This window comes from Anopheles coluzzii, chromosome 2, assembly GCF_943734685.1.
Source record: "Anopheles coluzzii chromosome 2, AcolN3, whole genome shotgun sequence".
Lineage (NCBI taxonomy): Eukaryota > Metazoa > Arthropoda > Insecta > Diptera > Culicidae > Anopheles > Anopheles coluzzii.
The window spans coordinates 28181730-28200499 of NC_064670.1; the positions used below are offsets into that span (position 1 = coordinate 28181730).

The 18770-nt window shown below is 51.3% G+C and overlaps 1 protein-coding gene and 1 long non-coding RNA gene across 9 annotated transcripts in view; one reads left to right on the top strand and one right to left on the bottom strand.

Moving 5' to 3' along the window:
* Positions 1-18770, bottom strand: part of LOC125906713 (uncharacterized) — an 85628-nt gene that overhangs the window by 25896 nt on the left and 40962 nt on the right. The window lies entirely within an intron of this gene.
* LOC120950322 (sodium/calcium exchanger 3) overlaps positions 1-18770 on the top strand; it is a 116067-nt gene that overhangs the window by 13571 nt on the left and 83726 nt on the right. For 2 of the 8 annotated variants that reach the window (XM_040368275.2, XM_040368281.2), the window contains exons 1-2: positions 6424-6531; positions 7967-11917. In XM_040368275.2, the coding sequence (XP_040224209.2) occupies positions 10188-11917 (1730 nt within the window). In that variant the 5' untranslated portion in view covers positions 6424-6531; positions 7967-10187. Of the gene's footprint in view, positions 1-6423; positions 6546-7939; positions 11918-18770 lie in introns of those variants that run through there. The other 6 variants (XM_040368277.2, XM_040368276.2, XM_040368280.2 and 3 more) reach the window with 5 other exon arrangements.

Genomic DNA, 18770 nt, shown 5'->3' on the forward strand with positions numbered 1-18770 from the left:
CGCAAAGGGCAACGCAAGTTTGCAATGCACCAGCAATGACTCACCGTTTCCGTCTGCTCCGTCACAAAAGTGGAGTTAATCATTCCGCGGCACGATCTGTCTCCGTTGGGGCTCGGGGTTTGATTCCATCCGCTGATCTTGTGCGCTTTAGCAATTTAATGTCCTTTCGCGGGATTTCGCGTGGTGGTAAATTCCACAGCGCACGCACCATCACTACTGCACTGGGATTACTTTCCCCACCCCGACTGGTGTATCGTTGTAACAAAAGTTCCCAGCCCAGTAGCTGTACGAAGCGGCTACGACCGCTTTTAATCAGATTTACTCTGGCAAAGCTGTAAAATCCCCACACGGTGCGGAACCGGATCGCTGAGCGGTGTAGAACCCGTACGGTTGGTCGAAGAATCGTTTGTGCTTGGGTCGTGCTTTGTCCCTTCTCTTTTTGTTTTTTTTGTAGTATCGTGTGATAAAAGGTACATACGGATACGGAGATGTGTTGGCACGTATGCTTTGGGTTGGCTGACGGTGCGAACCCCCACCCCCTGCCAGTAGAAAGCAAACGGTGAAGAAGGTGCACAAAAATAATGTTGCAAACAGCACACGAGCGAAGCTCAACAACCAACAAAGGAAGGGAAAAGAAAAGAAAAGAAAACGCTCTCTGCGGCAGAACACGATTGCTAAATGGGGACTGTTTGCCTCATAAAATTGTGAAAGAAGCGAGCAAACGAGTGAGGGAACAATTGAAATGCCAGTCGACTCGGAAGCGTTTGCCCGCACCGCCCCCTAGAGCAGTTAATTAAATAGTTTAATTTTATTCTCGCGACACCCGCCAACCCGTGTGGCAGCGTTGGGTGGTTGAGGTGCTGGGAGGCTGTGGGTGGGATGGGTCCACTTGGCAGATGAAGGATTCCCTTGCCTGCGTGATGGTGGTGGTGGTGTGTACTTTTGCAGTAAGCCTCGATTTGTACCGCTTGTGTCAGTGACTGTTGTTCCAGGGCCAGTGCCAAGTGGAGCGAGACACTGGGCTGCGCAAGACAATGTCGTTGCTTTAAGCGTTTCAATGCCCATTAATTCCCCTATCATATGGTTTGTGTGTTTCGCTTTTCGCTTTCCCATTTGGGGCAATGGCAATCTCCCCTAAATCCTGCGATGATAGTGCGTCGGATTTATTTTGATCTTTACCGGCTTCGCCCGACGCCTTCGGATGCCTCGTCCGTTGGCGTGCATGTATCGTTCTTCCTTTGGGCTCGCGTGTGTCAACGGACGCTTACCGCAAGGTCACACGACACGGCTACTGATTGTGGTTTCGGGAAAGCCCTACGCCCTGACAGTCGATCGTTTCGGTTCAGTACTTTTGGGGAGGGAAACTTAATAGAAGCGGGATTAACTGTGGTATTATTGTTACTGTTTCCCGTTACTGTGCAGTGCGTAGTGACGTGGTGTCGGGTGAGCAGGTTGCAGATGTAATATTTTTACTCCTTGGCTACCGTATCCAGTGGGGGTGTGGCCATGCAATCCCGCGTAGCACTCAGGTTCTTTATGCTAGGCCGTTTGTTCGTGCTAACTTTGCGCTGTCAGCGTTATTCTTGCAATAAGCTGTCTGAAGCTGCCTCCCAACTACTATTTAAGCGACTAAAGTATGTAATTGCATAGCTTTAGGCGCTGTTAAAAAAATCTTGCTGCCTTATGAATAAACGCAACAAACAGATGGGTATCATCTTCACGAGAGAAAAAGAAGCTCTGGCTAGTTTTCTTCGTTAAATGCCTGTCATTCTGTGACAAGTGTTATCTTCCAATGTAAAAAAGCAATAACACTATTTTAACCCATTAATGTATCTTATTGCCTAACTTCAGGCGCTGTTTTCAAAGGTTAATGTGTGTTACAATAGAGACGCTTTTCCCTACTAAAGTTATGACTCTTTTGCCATTGCATTAAGTCATTCGATAGGAAAATGTCATTCTGGGGTGTCACCAAAATTGAGATAAAGTAAAAACCCCCTGTAAGGTCATTGCCGTTGCTGTAACTGTAACCGAGGTTGCCGCCTACATACAATGTTACAAACACGTGCTTTTTGGTTCCGCTACCCTCCCCCCCCCCTCCCCCCTCTCCGCCCTGATTAACAGAAGGTCATAAGTAACCTATTCCACACCCAAAAACGATACGCTACAATTATGACATAAGCCTTACACGCCTGCCACCTGCTACCCTGTCCCCTGGCAATCAATCACACTCCAGGGGCGTCACAGAGCTTATCGATCATAATTTTTTTTGGCGCATAAGCACTGAAGCAAAACCGATAAACGGTTCGCATACCGTTTGCTGTCCCGCGCACCTTCTATGCAGCAGTGTACGATTGTTCGCGGCGTGCTTATCTTATGACAAAAACCGATCCCCTGCTAATCCTACCCTAGCGCTCTGTCCACGAGACAGAGAGACAGCGTACACATATCATTGAGCGTACTGGAGCTGCTCCGTCCAGGCCGTTTGTCGTTTTCTCCACCTTTCCCCCTAGTTTTGTGAGTGGGGTGCCCTTGGCATATCTTTCGGGCACGATGCGGATTCGAACCAGCGTCACAACAAGAGTGCACCATTCATTCTAGCTGTCGGTGGGATATATAACTCTTTTACCCCCAACTCCTAGTTCACGCCTTCACGTCAGGACGGCTCAGTACTAGCGCAAACAATTAACCGCCAACTAGGTAAGCTGCACTATTTAATCATCTCGTACGGGCTACTGATGAAAGGTTTACCCACACACACACACACGCCTCCGCTCATCGCGGGAGCTCATTTGTTTTAACGTGATCTACTCCAAACGCTCGGTCTAGCGGGGAGAGCGGGGGGAAGGGTGTGTTTTACGAGTTTCTAAATTCCTCACGCTTCAGACGACGGCGATGATGACGATGACGACGCTGCGCGTTCTGATGAGGTCGGAAAATATTGCACACTCAGCGACGTGCGATCCCTGGGCCCCGGCAGTGTCCGGCGTGAGCCCCAGCACACACACACGGGCATGGTCAACGCAAGGGTTCCCGCTGAGGCTGGGACTTTCCTTACCGCAAACAAAAAAAGAGAAGCAAACCCATCGAGTCCCGAAATAAGCGAAACGATCGCACGGCGTAGCCAACCTTCCGTCTGCCTTCGGTGTAAATGGTAAAAATAGACATTTTTCAAAAAACTGCTACCAGCACCATGCGTCCATGCGGTTCTGCTGATGTCCGAAGGGGGTTTTTGGTGTGCGCGTGCGCCACGTGTTTGCAAAACACAACCAAACGCAACGTGGGCAGTGTGCGCGATGGCTGCGTCCACTAGTTTTATCATCCGCTAATCATTTCACACGTCTAAAACGATACAGATAGGATACGGATACGGATAGTAGAAACCATGCACTCTGTAGACAGCAACAGCAGCCAAATCTTATCTTAATGTGTGCCTTTGCGTAGGATTTGCTGTGCTTTTGTAGCGCTTTCATCATCATCAGCGCGTTGCACACGCTGTAAATCCTGTCCGTTCAGTGGTCCACGTTTTAGTGGTCGTCTTTACCACGCAACGCCACCCAGCGTGTAAACGTGCGGTCAGTGCCGGGTTTGCGGCTTTGCGGTGTTTATCGTGCGTATGGCGTTTCGGCGTGCCTGAGGGCTCGTTAAAAATCGTCAGCGCTACAAATGCGTCCTGGGTTTGTCGCTGTGGTTATCACTTGGCCGGAGCCATGTGTTCGTTGTGTTCTAGACCATCTTCTATCCCACTGCCTTCTCTGTTTCTAAGACAGAATCTCCTCCCATCCCTTTCATCTCGACGTTGAGCCGCATCAGCAGCAGATGTTTTCTGTTTGTTTTTTTTATTAATGATAAAACTTACCGTCCGAAGTTCAATTGGTTCACGTCTGACCACGTCCAATTATCTCCCACACGGCATAGAAGAGGAAAAAAAACTCGCTTCTCCTCATTCAGCATGCTTCAGCCCCAGCGTTCCAGCACAAACACGTGAGAATGGCGAGACGAACGCCAGTGCAGTGGCGTCCCTCGTACCAACCGTCGATCGTTGATTGATTAGTGTTAATTGAATTACGGTTCGCAGGATCGGTGGAGTATGGGAGTTCGATCGTGGGTTCGACCAGCTGGCGGCTATCGGTGAGAACGGATGGGAAACAAGAACGCGCTACACATTAGCGACGCTGATGCCCTGCCCGAGAGAGAGAGCGAGATGAAAGCAAGAGATAAAAGAGCTAACCATTGGCGAAAATCGATGCATTGCAGTTGTTGCTCCGCTGGCGGCGAACCTTTTTGCATTGGGCCGATTTTATTGGTTTTCGTGGAACAATAACAACAGGCCTTAGGTAGAAGGATGTTTCTTTACCTTAAGTTCGCGTTTTTTTGTGTCTTTCTTGCGTCCTTTTGCCGCTGGAAGTGTGCATTAATGCGAAAAGTTTGGCTTTCGGCTTTTAGTGGTACCAGGCGGGCAGTAGGAGGAGGGAGTATTGGAAGAAATGCCCTTTGTTTCGGCGAAGCCATCGAAATCCTCTTGACGATTTTGAAGTGGCCCCAAGCAGTGAAATAGGCCACTCCACAACACGCCGTTGTTTGGAATTGTTTGTACGAGCGCGCACACTCTACTCGCACTCTCTCTCTCTCACTGTGTCTTTTGCCTGTGCTATTTGTATCACACTTTCTTTCTTTCTATCTCTCTCACTCTATTAACCAAACGCACTTCAAGTTCGCGTGTAGATGACGCGAAACACACTTTCCCCGAGGAGGACAAATATCTCTTGAGAAAATGGTACAACTTTGGCGAATAGCCTTGTTTCCAGTAGCCAGTTCATCGGAACTGATGGTGTCCGGCGGGGAGGTCGGATAAAATTAAACAAAATTCTTTATTTGGTTCGTCTTTTTTTTGGGGGGGGGGGGGGGGGGAGAAGCTTATACCGAGACTTGATCATCGTTGACGAGCAGTGTAGCAGTGGCTGGTAAATAGCTTCAAGGGATTCCATTTCGATTATTTACAGCTCTTATTGGAAAATGTGTGCATTGCGATTCTTCGAATACCTTCGCCAATGCTTATCAGTGCCATACAACTGCCCGACTCAATAAGAGCTGTTATCGATGATACCGCGAAAAACAGGCACCAATTTGAAGTCTATATTTAACTTTCTCTTCTAATTTTAACTACAACGCTCACCCTTAATTGGCCATCGTGTGCCCTTCGCGGTGACCGACACACATTTGGGCAGAGTGAAATGTGACTCCATTTAGATCCCGCTAAAGATCACGTTCATCTAAAATTAGTGACAAAAAAAACAGAAACATTGCCTTGCAACGGGAAACGTCAACAAAAATCTGTAAAAGCAATGAAATTGTACATACCTGGAAAGTAAGCGACACAAAAAAAAGCGAAACAAGCTTAAATAACAACCTGTGATAATTAAAATGCGGTCCGCAAAAAAAGCAACCGACCACATGCATATAATTACCCGAAGTTACCTTGAATCGGTTGAGGGAGGACCTGGAGGACCGTTGACGAGCGGCGAGCGGTGTGATTTTCTACCATCCCGATATTGATATTTCGTTATTTTGGTAGCCACCGCCAATAAATCATCATCGCATCGCGGTTTGAGGCGGCAAAACATTATCCTTGCGAACGGGCGGACGGGCGGAGTGGAGTTGAACTTTACAAAACCGCTCAAGGGGCTCACCCGTGCACACCGCGTGGTCGAGCTACACCTGATATACACCGCGAGGGGTACACTCGTTTCGGCATACGCGGGGCCTGGTGCGTCGGAAGGAATGTCTATAAATTTCCGATTCGAAAAATCTTGCCACAGGCTGACATTTATCGATCGGTCGACCGTGGCTAGGGCGGACGGTGCGGGCGCTGGTTTGTTTTACATCTGTGCATCCCTTCGCACAGACTCACTGCTCTGGCACTCTACTCCCCGCCCCCCAGTGAAGCATCTTCAACCCTGCCTGCCAGACAGACAGGCGAGAGGATGTTTCTTCTATTCTCCCCCTTTGCAGACGCAGGGATCGATCGGTGCTGCGTGTGCGTCTACAACGACCATGGGAACACGCGGATCGAGCTGATCGTGAGATCGAACACGAGTCAGAGAGAGAGTGAGAAAGAGAGAGAGAAAGAGAGAGAGAGAGAGAGAGAGAGAAAGAGAGAGGCTCAGATAGATACTGAGAGAGTCTGTAGTGATGATCACGACCAGCTGGTTTTGACTGGCCACACTGGCTCGCCCCCTTGAAACGAAGCCCCGGGAGGACGCCATTGCGATGGGGTTGGCTTGGCTTGGCTGGCCGGGTGGCGCTGGTTATTATTAACATCGCTCTCTCCCGTGCATTGCCGGTCGCCGATGGCCGGTCCGAAGAGAATCCGGCTCGAGCCGGCGACGAGAGCGCTCGGGGCATGCGCGGCCAGCGCGCGCGCGACACAGACAACTTCCGCTGCAGCTTCTTTTAGACTTTATTTTTAGTCGACCCCAAGGTGCTGTCGAGTGAGGAAGTGTCGTCGTCCGTCGCCGTGTATGGTGTCGCCTGGTGTGTGTGTGTGTGTGTGTGTGTGTGTTCCTTTTCCGCGCATTTGTACCCTCTGCAGAGAAAGGGAAACATGTTCGCGGGCTCGAGGCTGCAAAAAGGAGTTACCAGTTTTGACCTTCTGTCCCGCTTGGTGTCGATAGTGAGGAACTAGAAACGAGCCTGTACGTCGTGTGAAGTGTGCGTAGAGCATTTGTTCTGCGGCGGATACGGTTGACGGTTTGATCCCAGGGCTGGGGCTGGGATGCCTTCCGTTGCCTATCCTTACACCAGCGAGTGGGATCTTGCAGAGGGCAAGACGAAGTTAAAGCATTCAAATGGTGTTGTGAAACAGTGACCCGATCACACGGAAAGTGGCTCAGTGAGCGCAAGAAGTCCTTTCCTTTTATTTTTACTTTCGCTCCCTTGGCTCCTCTGGCGTCTGGTGCGAGTCTGGGGCCGGGGTCCTGAGCTGAGCACCACCTGTCCAACCGAACATCTATGCTGCCCTCTCGCTCTTGCTCTCTCTCGCTTACGCGTGCCCCTCTGTATGTGTTTCACCAAGTCACCAAACCCTCGAGCTGAAATCTCTCCCCCTCCCCCCGCCTCAATCTCCGCCGCGCCGTTCTGTATCTGTGTCGAAAGAAATTCAAGCAACGGCGGGAGGAGATTTGGGTTTTGCGAGCACCGAAAACAGGTGGACATCGGGATGGGAAAATGGTCCGCATCTACACTTGTGTCCCTTGCGAAATGTGTGTAAACCGCTCGCGTGCGTGCGCGTTGCTGTGTGTGTGTGTGTGAAAGGAGAATGTAAATAAGTGAAGCGCACCGTACCCGAAACCCCCCCCCCCCGGTCTAATAATAGTGTGTCCGGCATTAGAGCAGCGTTCAATCCGGCGTGTCTGTGCTTTGTGTTTCATCTTGGGAGGCGAGTGGGGAGTGAAAGATCGTCCTTTTTGTTGGAGCTGCTTACCGCTGGCGCTGGCTGGCACCCCCAGGAAACCGTTTGATCTTTACCTACCCGTTTCGCAAAAGACGCACGACCGTAGGGCGGCGGGTGGTCGGGGTGGCGTCTTTTTAAAAGCTTAACATTACCGAAGCGAATTGCCATTTAAAACGGTTCTTGCTGTACTGGTGGTTGTGTGTGAAGTGAAGAAAATGCTCGCAGGAATTTGCGGGTTGGAAAGAGTGTTCTTTTGTGTGTGTGAAAAGGCGAAGAATGGTCCCCCCTCCCGATATGAAGACAGGGAGAGTGCGTGTGAGTGGAACGAAACGAGCATGTGAGAGTTTGTGACGGCCCGGCAAGACGTTAGACGATACATGTGACGGTGTGACTGTTCCTCCCAAGTGCGCAATGTGTTTCCCTGTGTGTCTGTGCGTGATAGATTGTTAAACAATCTTGCAATTATTTCATCAACTCCTGTTTTGTAAGCTAATTTCCATTCTCATTCTCCATTAGGCAAGTGTCCAGCAAAGCCAACGCCAAGGCTCTCTATGTGCGCGCTACACTTCCGCCTCCTATCGAGCTGCCCTGCGTCGGGCGCTAGCCAAAGTGCACCGTAACACCCGATCGGGGAAATCTCCAGTGCCGCACAGTGCCCGCTGACCGGTAGAAAAAAAACCCCCCGCGGTCAAAACGAAAACAAGTGCGTGCGGCGTGCGTGCGTCCATACCGGACCGGCGCATTTGTGTGTGTGTGTGTTTGTGTGCGTGAGTGAGTTTGTTTCACTCTGGTTCGTGAGTGTGATCAACCCCTTTACTCCGGCGCTATCAGCGCTGTGTGCGAGATATGGAATTAAGCCGGCCACGGTGCGCCCAGTGGTGGAACGGATTCGACGCTAGCAGCAGTTAGCAGCAGCGCTCCAAACGAAACAGTACGCACCCTGCGCGTACGAAACGTGATCTGTGTCCGTGTGTGAGTGCGTGTGTGTTTGTGTGTGTGTGTGTGATTATAAATTGTGTCCGAGTGAGCAAACCGCACCAAAAAGCAAAGCATAAGCAGCCCCGAAAGTCAAACTTCCGAGCAAGCGGCAGCAAAGCGCAATCTAACCAACACGTGCACGTGCTTTCGCCGACGAGGAGTGTGCACGGGACGCAAGTGTCCATGCGGGTTGTCCCGTTAAGCCGCCGCCGGCAGTGGAACCGCCAATCCCCGTGGTGATCGTGATCGTGTTCGTGCGTGTGTTCGCAGCTTCGGTGCGTTTCGGTTCGGTTCGTTTGTGCGCGGCGTATCGCGTCTCTCCACTCACCGTGTACAGGCAGCAGGCCCGGCTCTCTACAGGAACGTGTAAGCCCAAACCGGTCAGGCGGTTCCGGTCTTCTCGATTTGGGTGTCGGCAGGTGTCGCGCCCCGCAGCACACCGCTGCAGTCCGCCTTCCTGGTGCAATTACGGACTGTGGAGATTTTTTCACAACCACCTGAGAACCAGCACCGGTACCTAGCTTTGGCACTCATAAGAACCTCCACCTACACCTTGTGCTGCTGTAATTTTATGTGCTGCTATCCGCACGTGCGGACATTAGCGTAGTACTTTGCCGGTAGAAGCGCATAGAGCAGTAGATTTGAGTAGTAACTTTGGATTTTGGTTTTTGGTTTTTTGGCTACGCCAGGTCCCTTGCGTTCTCGAGCTTCGATGCTTGCCGCCAACCGATAGATCCGATCGGCAATATATTTTTTTTTTTTGCTGGGTGTACGACAGCTAGCTCATCCGCTCCTGCCACTCCGGCTGCAAAGCGAGCGTCCGTAGGAGCAACCGCCCTCCTAACCCATCCGCCTAGTGACGAGAGCTTCCGGTTGTAGCTGCAGCCTAACACCACACACTGCCCCTCCGCATCGAGCGAGCATCGCGAAGGAGCGCCGAACGCACGTTTCACCCGTAGTTCTGTACATCCGTAGCACCATTGTGTGTGTGTGTGTTGTGCTTGTCGATAGTAGAAGCAGTTAGAATCATCAGCAAAGCCCCATTCTCAGCCACTGCGATACGAAAAACACTAACGATCCAACGTGCCAAACGTTCTGTGTAGAGTAGCGCCCGTTCGCTAGACACAGTGCCACGCGAACCACGTTTGTGCAGGCTACGTTTGCCTCCCCAATCCCATCAAAACCATCTAACACCGAACGGGACGGCACCACTGCATATGCGTCTGGTCTGTTTCCCAAACATCTCTTCCGCCCCTTCCACCCGCACGTCAAAGATCGCCGTGTGTAAAGTGTTCGTTCCCATCCATCCACGCCCTCCACATCTTCAACGATCACCGCGCGACCAGTAACCAGTAGCTACGCCAAATTCGCCACGCTAACATAGTTGCACCCATCTGTCTAAGGCACACCAACGGCAAAATATATCCAAAAAAAAGCAAAAAGCAAAACAAATTACAACACAAATCAATATTGGACGCACGCAACTTCGATTCGATCATATTTGCATTAGCGACACACCTTATCGGACGCTGTAATAAGTAGTGAAACCGAATCTGGACCACTAACACTGCCCCCGCCCAGGCAGCCGGCCAAGTTAACAAATTTGAATTTGAAAACAGTACACAAACCCCCAGCTTGTAGTAAACTTTGTTTTGTAAAACACACAGACGCACACCATATCCACCGGCAAAAGAACGCAAATTTCGCATCCACCATCATCACAAAACAAAACCAAACAAAAACCCACCCCCCACGCACCATGGCGTCGACAACGAATTTCCGACCGAAGCTGGCGATGGGCACGTTCGTACTCCTATCAGTCGCGTTATCAATGACAACAGCTTCCGTAACTAACGGTGCGACCTCACCAGCCAATAGATCGATACAGACCGCTGGACACCACTCGGATACCAAGTGTCAAGATGGGCTGTTACTGTCGGTCTGGCAGCCGGAGGACAATCTGACCACCGGCGACCGAATCGCGCGCGGTCTCGTGTACTTCTTCTCACTGCTGTACCTATTCATCGGTGTGTCGATCGTGAGCGATCGTTTTATGGCGGCTATTGAAGTTATAACCTCGAAGGAGAAGGAGGTGCGCGTGCGGAAGGCGGGCGGCGAGGAGCAAATCGTCGTCGTCCGCGTCTGGAACGAAACGGTTGCCAACCTAACGCTGATGGCGCTCGGGTCCAGCGCGCCGGAGATTCTGTTGTCGATCATCGAAATCGTCGCGAAAAACTTTAACGCCGGCGATCTCGGCCCGGGCACGATCGTCGGCTCGGCCGCCTACAATCTCTTCGTTATCATGGCAATTTGCGTCCTGGTTATACCGGATGGGGAGGTGCGCAAGATCAAGCATCTGCGCGTGTTTTTCGTCACCGCCACCTGGTCGGTGTTCGCGTACATCTGGCTGTACCTGATCCTCGCCCAGATCACGCCCGGCCGGGTCGACATGTGGGAGGGCTTCCTCACCTTCCTGTTCTTCCCCGCCACCGTCATCACGGCGTACGTGGCCGACCGGCGCCTGCTGGTGTACAAGTACATCAGCAAGCAGTACCGGATGAACCGGCGGGGCGTGATCGTGCAGGTCGAGGCCGAGTCGGCAATGGAGATGAATAATCGGGACGAGAAACTGAATACTATCGATGAGAACGGCGGCATCACGGAGGAGGTGCGCGATTTCGAGGAGAGCCGGCGCGAGTACATCTCCGCGCTGAAGGATCTGCGCAAAAAGTACCCCCAGCACGATCTGGAGCAGCTCGAGATCATGGCGCAGGAGCAGCTGATGAACAAGGGACCCAAATCGCGCGCCTTCTACCGCATCCAGGCGACGCGCAAGATGATGGGTAGTGGTAACATTATGAGAAAAATCTCCGAACGCGCCCAGTCCGACCTGAGCGAGGTGAAGGCGGAACTGCAGCGCGTCGACGTCGACGAGCCGATCGAGGAGGACGCCGCCTGCCGGGTGTTCTTCGAGCCGGGCCACTACACGGTGATGGAGTCGGTCGGCGAGTTCGAGGTGCGGGTGGTGCGCCGCGGCGACCTGGCGGCCACGGTCACGGTCGACTACGAGACGGAGGACGGTTCGGCCGAGGCCGGCTCGGACTACATCGGGGCGAAGGGTACGCTCACGTTCGCGCCGGGCGTCGACGAGCAGCGCTTCCAGATCCAGGTGATCGACGACGACGTGTTCGAGCAGGACGAGCACTTCTACATCCGGCTGAGCAACGCGTCCGAGCCGGCCTCCCTATCGACGCCGAAGGTCGCGACCGTGATGATACTGGACGACGATCACAGCGGCATCTTTGCGCTCACCAGCCGCGACCACGAGCTGGTCGAGTCGATCGGCACGTACGAGCTGAAGGTGCAGCGGTACAGTGGGGCCCGCGGCCGCGTGCGCGTCCCCTTCTGGACCGAGGACGGTACGGCCAAGGCGGGCAAGGACTACGAGGCCCTGTCCGGCGAGCTCATCTTCGAGAACAACGAAATTGAGTAAGTACGAAGCGTTATGATGAATTTTGGCATTCTCTTTCGCCTACCTTCTAGACGTCTTAGACGGCCACCCTTTTGCGGGCAAAGTTTGCGGGAGCATTGTACTGAATGGGGAGGGTGCTTTTGCTTGATTTATATTGCCGCTGACAAGGCGATATCTTACAAACCACTTCCTGTCCCTCACTTCATAAAGCTGCACTGCCAAACGCAGATAACCGAACGGTAACGCACCGATTTACGACACGTTGCGCGTTGCTGCAGACAACGCTCTACCGCCCTTGATGATGATCAATGACGTTGCCGGGCTTGAAATCAGGAAAAGCGACCGAAAATACTGCAGCGAGATAACACCCCGCAGCTAACCCTGCCGCACCGACATGCCGTGAAACCGATGACGAATGCGACAACTCTTATCGCTTTTCGTGCCTGCATCGTCGTCACTTTGTTTACGTGTCTGTGTGTTCGAAGACGTTCGAAGATATTTGGCTGCCGCGGTGGGGGATGGGGCTTTCACACACACTGTCCGCCGACGCTCGTTTCGCGCGTGGGTCGAAGAACGTGTTGATAAAAATAACAAACTTCGACAACTAAATATAGCCCGCAAGTGGGGAGAGTGAGGTGGCCAGGTAGTTCGGTCCACGGTCACACTCTTCCTGCAGTACAGCAAAACAGGAAGCGACGGGTTCGGTAGGTCGACCGTCGCTGGCTGGCGCGTTTGGCAAAATTCATTGAACATTCCATTCATCCGAGCGGCCGCAGCGACACGATCGTGAGCGTGGGGCAGGGTGTACCGGGGCTTTAAAAAATGTATACATCAAACGTCAAACACTTCCACCGCACATTGTTCCATTGTTTGTCTTGCTGTTTGGCGAACAGTGCGCCCCGCCGGGCCACTGTCGCACTAATCGATGTCCCTCCCGAAGCCGCGACGATCGCTTAACCCACGCACGCACAGTAAATCAACAACCCGCGGTATCGATTGTGGTAGCGGGAGTGGGTTAGTGGCACAAACTACGGGGGGGGGTTGTGTTTGTGTCTGACCTGCGTTTTGTGTGCGGTGGCACAGATTGAATGTTTTATCAACCGCCGCCGCGACGCAGCGGCTCGACCATACGGAGGCCTAAACAACGGAAAATCGATACAAATTCCACCGTGCCAGGGTCTTTTTCTCGAGGTCGCCCATTCCTCGGCGATTTCCGGCAGACCACACAGACCACACAGACCACACCGACCAAAGCAGCCAGGCACCAGGCAGTGTGCCAGTACGGTGTTCCTTGCCGCCAAACAAGAACGCGTCCCGGGGCAGAACGTTCCGTTCATTACGAGCGAAGCGATGTGCGCGGGGCAGCATGGGTGGGTTATGTCGGTGGCGGAGGTCTCGTGCATCCTCCAAACCGTCCTGACGTTCAGCGTGTCCACACTAACACAATCATCCACTCACACAGCTAGGCGCAATTGTCGCGCTTGTAAATATCGACGTGCAGGGTGAAACGGACTGGGAACGTTCGGGATTACCGAACGGCGTCCTCAGCACTCAGCCCTCACTTATGCCAATGCGCGGGGTTTCCACAGGGGTACGGCAAGCTAACTTTGCTGCGGATATGCCCCCTCAGTGACGTCGGTCCCCTTATTTAGGCGAATCGTTAGCATCGTTGCCGGGCGCTCGGGCGGAACTAATTCAATTTGATAAAAATAAAGCATAATTATGTACAGTGGGGCAGACCCCCCGCGTAGCCCCAGTAACAGGGTCTCGCTACTTGCAGGCACTACTTTTACTGCAGGCGCACGTGTGGCTGTGGATATCTTTTCGCTTTCTTTTGGTAACGTTCTTGTTTTTTTGGCCACATTTTACGGTTCGTTAACGGCTATCACAGCAAGCAAGTCAGAGAACAAAACTCGCTGCGTAATGATATTTATGTGAACACCACCACTCAGACATTCTGTCTGGCTCACTCCTCTAGCGTGAGGTACTGCCGCTAATGAATTATTAAAAGCCAAAAAGGCTCAATCACATCGTATCCCGAACAACGTGCGCTCAAAATAAACAGCTCCGTTCTGAGTATCTCCCTTCGATTATTGTTCGTTAACTATTCCCCTTGCTATACAGCCCATCAATTGGATGTCCTGCAGGGGTGCGTGTGTGTGTGTGTGTGGGATTATAATTCAGCTTGAGCTTAGCGACGAACCTCATGTTTTATTCATTCCCGGTCCAATTTCTGGCCCGGCGGCCTCTACACCACACGCTTTGGGGCTCGTTCGATTGAACAGGGAACAGGTTCCCTCAGCTAAATGGTTTATTGTGACCGACCGGTGTGAATAGGGTGTGAAATGATACGGATTGTTTCGGTGAATGGGGGGTTCCATGCACACCACGAGCCCGTTGTGAGTTTCTCACCCTAATTTAACCTTTTGGCGCGATGTCAACATGGACTTGTTGAATGTGCGCTGCCCTGATACGTTATCACGCGAGCGCACGGTCGTTGTTTTACATGTACTGTTTACTATTTATTGCTCCCGGATCGTATTCATTCGTGTATGAGCCTTGTTTAGGTACTTGATCCAAAATTTTTAGGGCTTGCAATAGTCGACCGATCGACTTTTATCTAAATATTTAGTTTTTCACCTTGTTCTTTTTGAAAACTCCACCTCGCCTGCTTTTGGCCACCCAGCTTTCTCGGCTGGCTTCTTCCCCTGGGGATTTAAAAACAAAAAACAACAGAACAGGATGATGGCACCGGAACGGTGTGAACCGCAAATGTTCATTTTTCGCACATGTTTATGTTCATTTTTCTTCATTTTCCCCCATCTTCCTGGGGGCAATTTTTCTTTCCCCCCCTGTACCGGGCAACCGGCTTTCCCCCCTGGACAGTCGGAGGTCAGCGACATTTCCTTCGTCACCGGTGAACGATGAATTTTACGCCTCCGGAAGTCTGGAAAATACTAGCCAGGGAAGGCAGTGCCGGCGGGACCCTCAGGGGACTTTTGGCGATGCCCTTTGGACTGTTTTGTTGTTGTGGCGGAATCTCTAAGGGGGTCACCGTTGACGCTACCACTTTGGTACTTTGGTTGCTTTGGATCGGAATATGTTCTCTTTATTTCGGTCTCTTTCTCTGTTCTCTCTCGCTTGTTTTCCCATGCGCTGCTCAACGTAAATTGCTCTAAGGGGCAGCGGTGTATTGGTGATGTCGTATATTCTACGAACCCGACATAACAAGTCCTTATGTTGCCCGTTTTGCCCGCAAAACACCGCAAGTAAGACGGAGTACATCCTCCCTGGAGCCCTGGGTGTTTGTGCCGGGGCTGACAGGGTTCGGTTCGAGGCGAGGGCTGGGAATAAAAAGGAGTGGGAAGAGGTTGCGACCTCCACTTTCTTACATTCGGTAAGGATATCGATCGTCTCCGACCGTGCCGTGTCCAATCGAGGCCAGCCCGACCATTCTTAACGACTACACACGCCACACCCCCCCCCCTCCCCCTCCCTCTCCTGCCAAAGCCCAAGCCCTATCCGTAATCCGTAAGCCTGTGTGCCATTTCGGAAAGCCCTTCGGGCGGTAAGCGTACAGCAGGAATTATTCTCTCTTTCACACACACACACACACTCCCATGGTCTCACGCACACACCAGCATGTTTTAATATGGAGCTGGTAGGATTTAGAGGGTGGGACATGGGGAACACATTCGGGAACGTAGGAGTTGTAGGGGAGCACGCGTGGTAGTAATTCATCCTCATGAGCTCCTCTCGCCGTCCCGGCCGAGGAACCGTACGCTCTGACGCGCTTCAATGGAAACGATCCATCGACCGACGACCGACTAATCAGTGATTAAATGAGGTTAGGCCGTTGCCCGGATGGAGGCAAGGTGGGTGGCAGCGCAGTGTCGGTGGCGCAACGGTACGGTGCGGAAAGACTCTTCAAAATCAATTTGCTACATCCATCGGGCGGACGGGCGTAGCAAAACGGGTGCGTCGTAAGTTGTTTGCCACGAGCCCGTTGGATTGCTTGTTTGTGTCTGTGTGTGTGTGTGGTCGATAGCTTCGGTTGGTATCTTGTTTTCAGGGATGTTCGATCAAAAGGCGTTACATTATTCTCTTAAAATGGAGGTTTAGTGTTTGTGGAACATGATGCATCAAGCCGCTGCGGAATTGCGGAGAACAAGCAGGGAAATTTGACCTCATTTAGCTGAACATTTTGTGCGTTTAAAAATAGCGCAGGCGCTTCACAAGAACACATGATTAACTGCAAATATTGCCTAGAAAAGCAGCACAATTAAATCTGCCCCCAAAATTCTTCCCGCTTTTACACTCATTAGAGCGTCGCCTCCGCTTCAAAGCAATTAACGAATTACCTTGCAATGTAAAGATTAATTAAATTCTACCAAACTCTCTTCCCATTTTGCCAGCGCTCCCGCGAACGGTTACCATGGCGCTATCATGCGCGGTATTAAATTTAATTTTCTGCTCTCCGTTTTTCCGACTGCTCACCGGGGTGCTCGCTCGATGGCTCGATTTTCGCCCACCAGCGAAACATCGTCGTAACGAGCCCGACCGCTTGCGCCTACGCCTAGCTCACGTAGCACACGAGTCGTTACACATCCATTCGCAATACACTGTTTTCAATGGAAAGAAATTGTTCTTGCTCATTTTCTATCCCTCGCGCATATCGCAACGCACCCCGTCCCTGCTGCTCAAGGCATAGAAGACGCTAGGCGTGCGCGAAACTGGTTCCACCGGCACGTTCCCCTGCGTGTGAGTGTGTGTGTGTGTGTGGTAAATTTTCCAAATTTTCTTCCACCTTGTGTCTCGTTTTCATTGCTGTGGGTTGAACATTTTACACCTTGCTTAGGTACCCCCACTCCCGGTTGGCGGGAGGCAACGTCTTCAAGTGTTGGTAACAGACAGGAACGTAACCGAACGAGACAAGCGCCAGGAGGATTTGCGGTTTGGGTGCGCGGATGTGATGCCGACCAGGCAGGTGTGGTAGGGCTTTGGATGGGGTAGAATTTAATTTCATTACATAATTCACCCGCATAAGGTACACATAAACGCACACACGCGCACACACGCGCGACCACCATGTACTAGCACTAATGCTGCATTGTTATCACATTACAATCATTCTTGCAACCGTTGCTCGGAAGCTCCTTTAGGCGTCAAAATGGGACGCAGGTATTGTTCGGCTTATGCTGGATCGCTTGCTACCACTTTATTACACCGGCAGGGAAGTGTCGTTAAAGGTCGTAAAAGGTTTTGTTGTCTTAAACCTCGTGGCAATTCGATGAGGAATCCGGTAGGAAAAAAAATACCATTACTTCCACAGTCAATTTATTCCAAATTAATTTACATTCACATTTTATCTACCGATCGAACGATCAATTTTCCACTCCACAATACGCTTCTGGAGCAAATTACTGTCATTTGCTTTCTCAATCACGAAAACAATACCCCGTTTTCCCACGGACTGTGTTTGAACCGCCCTCCGATCCGATCGATTTTGCCTGTTTCATAATGCACAGTCAACGCTACCACTGATGCCAATGCTCGGGGCTCGAGTGCGAGCTATAGTAAGCGAATTAACCCTCCCGTCGCAAACAAATACTTGCACTCATCACAACGAAAAAAGTAAAAATAAAAAACAGGGAAAACTCCCCTTTTATCGGATCCACCTTTATAACTGTCATCTTGGGCCCCGTCTGGCTGTCTGTCTGTCGGCATCGTTAGGCCGATAATGTGCCGCCGCGGGGGTCAGCTACCGTGCTCCATTTGCTCGAGCGAACGACATACACACACACACACGCGGAGGAAAAAGCATTTCGGGGATAATTATAGACAATGACGACGGACTATTGTTGCAGGCAGTTGCAAACCTAGCTCAAGGGTTTCCGTTCAGGCGTATTTTTTCTCTCCCTCGACCGACCCTCACGAACCAATGCATGGGCACCAAAAATGTGCCCTCCATTAAGCAAATAAAAATACATCAAAATTAACTACTGTCACAAAACCAAGCCTCCGTACGTACGCAACGAGGATGATAGTTAGACCCCTTTTTTCAAGAGCAAAACGGGTAGGTCAAGGTCGTTACGGAGGGGTGTATTTTTTCCTGTCTGCCAGTTTTATCGGAAGGGTAATGTTCTTCCAAAGCAAAAACCCGTCGAACTCACTTGGTTTTATTGCCCGTTCCCAATGCCAAACGAGAACGATTGCCGAATCACCACCGCACGAGTGAATAAAATATAAATCCAATTTTTCACGTAATGCTCTTGCTCCCTGGCAAAGCGTTTTTCCACCCCGTGCTCCAGCACACCCAGGGGAACGGATGGAAAAAACACGATGCAACAGCGCGAGTTTCGCAGAGTGTTGTCGCTTACCTATTGACACGCACACGTATTGGTGTATTGGTTTTAGCGGGACAATTAAGGGTGCGTGTGTGATGGGTTCAACGTTATTTATGTTGTGGTGTCCGCAGCCTATCACGGGATATTTTTTGTGGTGATTTTGTGTGTCCTACTCCATTACGGTTGGGCAGGGTTGGCTGAGTGTATTTACCGATTTTAAATGCAATCTGACCAAAAACATACAGCGGTATGTCATGTGGCTTATCAACGGTTGCGATTGGTACACAAAATAATGGAACACAAACGATCATTTCATTAAAGTGAATAATTAAAACCTCCATTTAAACGTCCCAAGGCACTTCCGTTCAGTTTGCAAGGCCACCGACCAAAAACAAAAAAGGCTCACTAAACGATGCACACCTTTACAAACCCCTCATGGGAGAAACTTTCGAGAAACACTCTACCTTAAACCAAACCCCACTCCCAAACCACCCCTTTTTTGCCCGCCCAAAGTACTCCAACT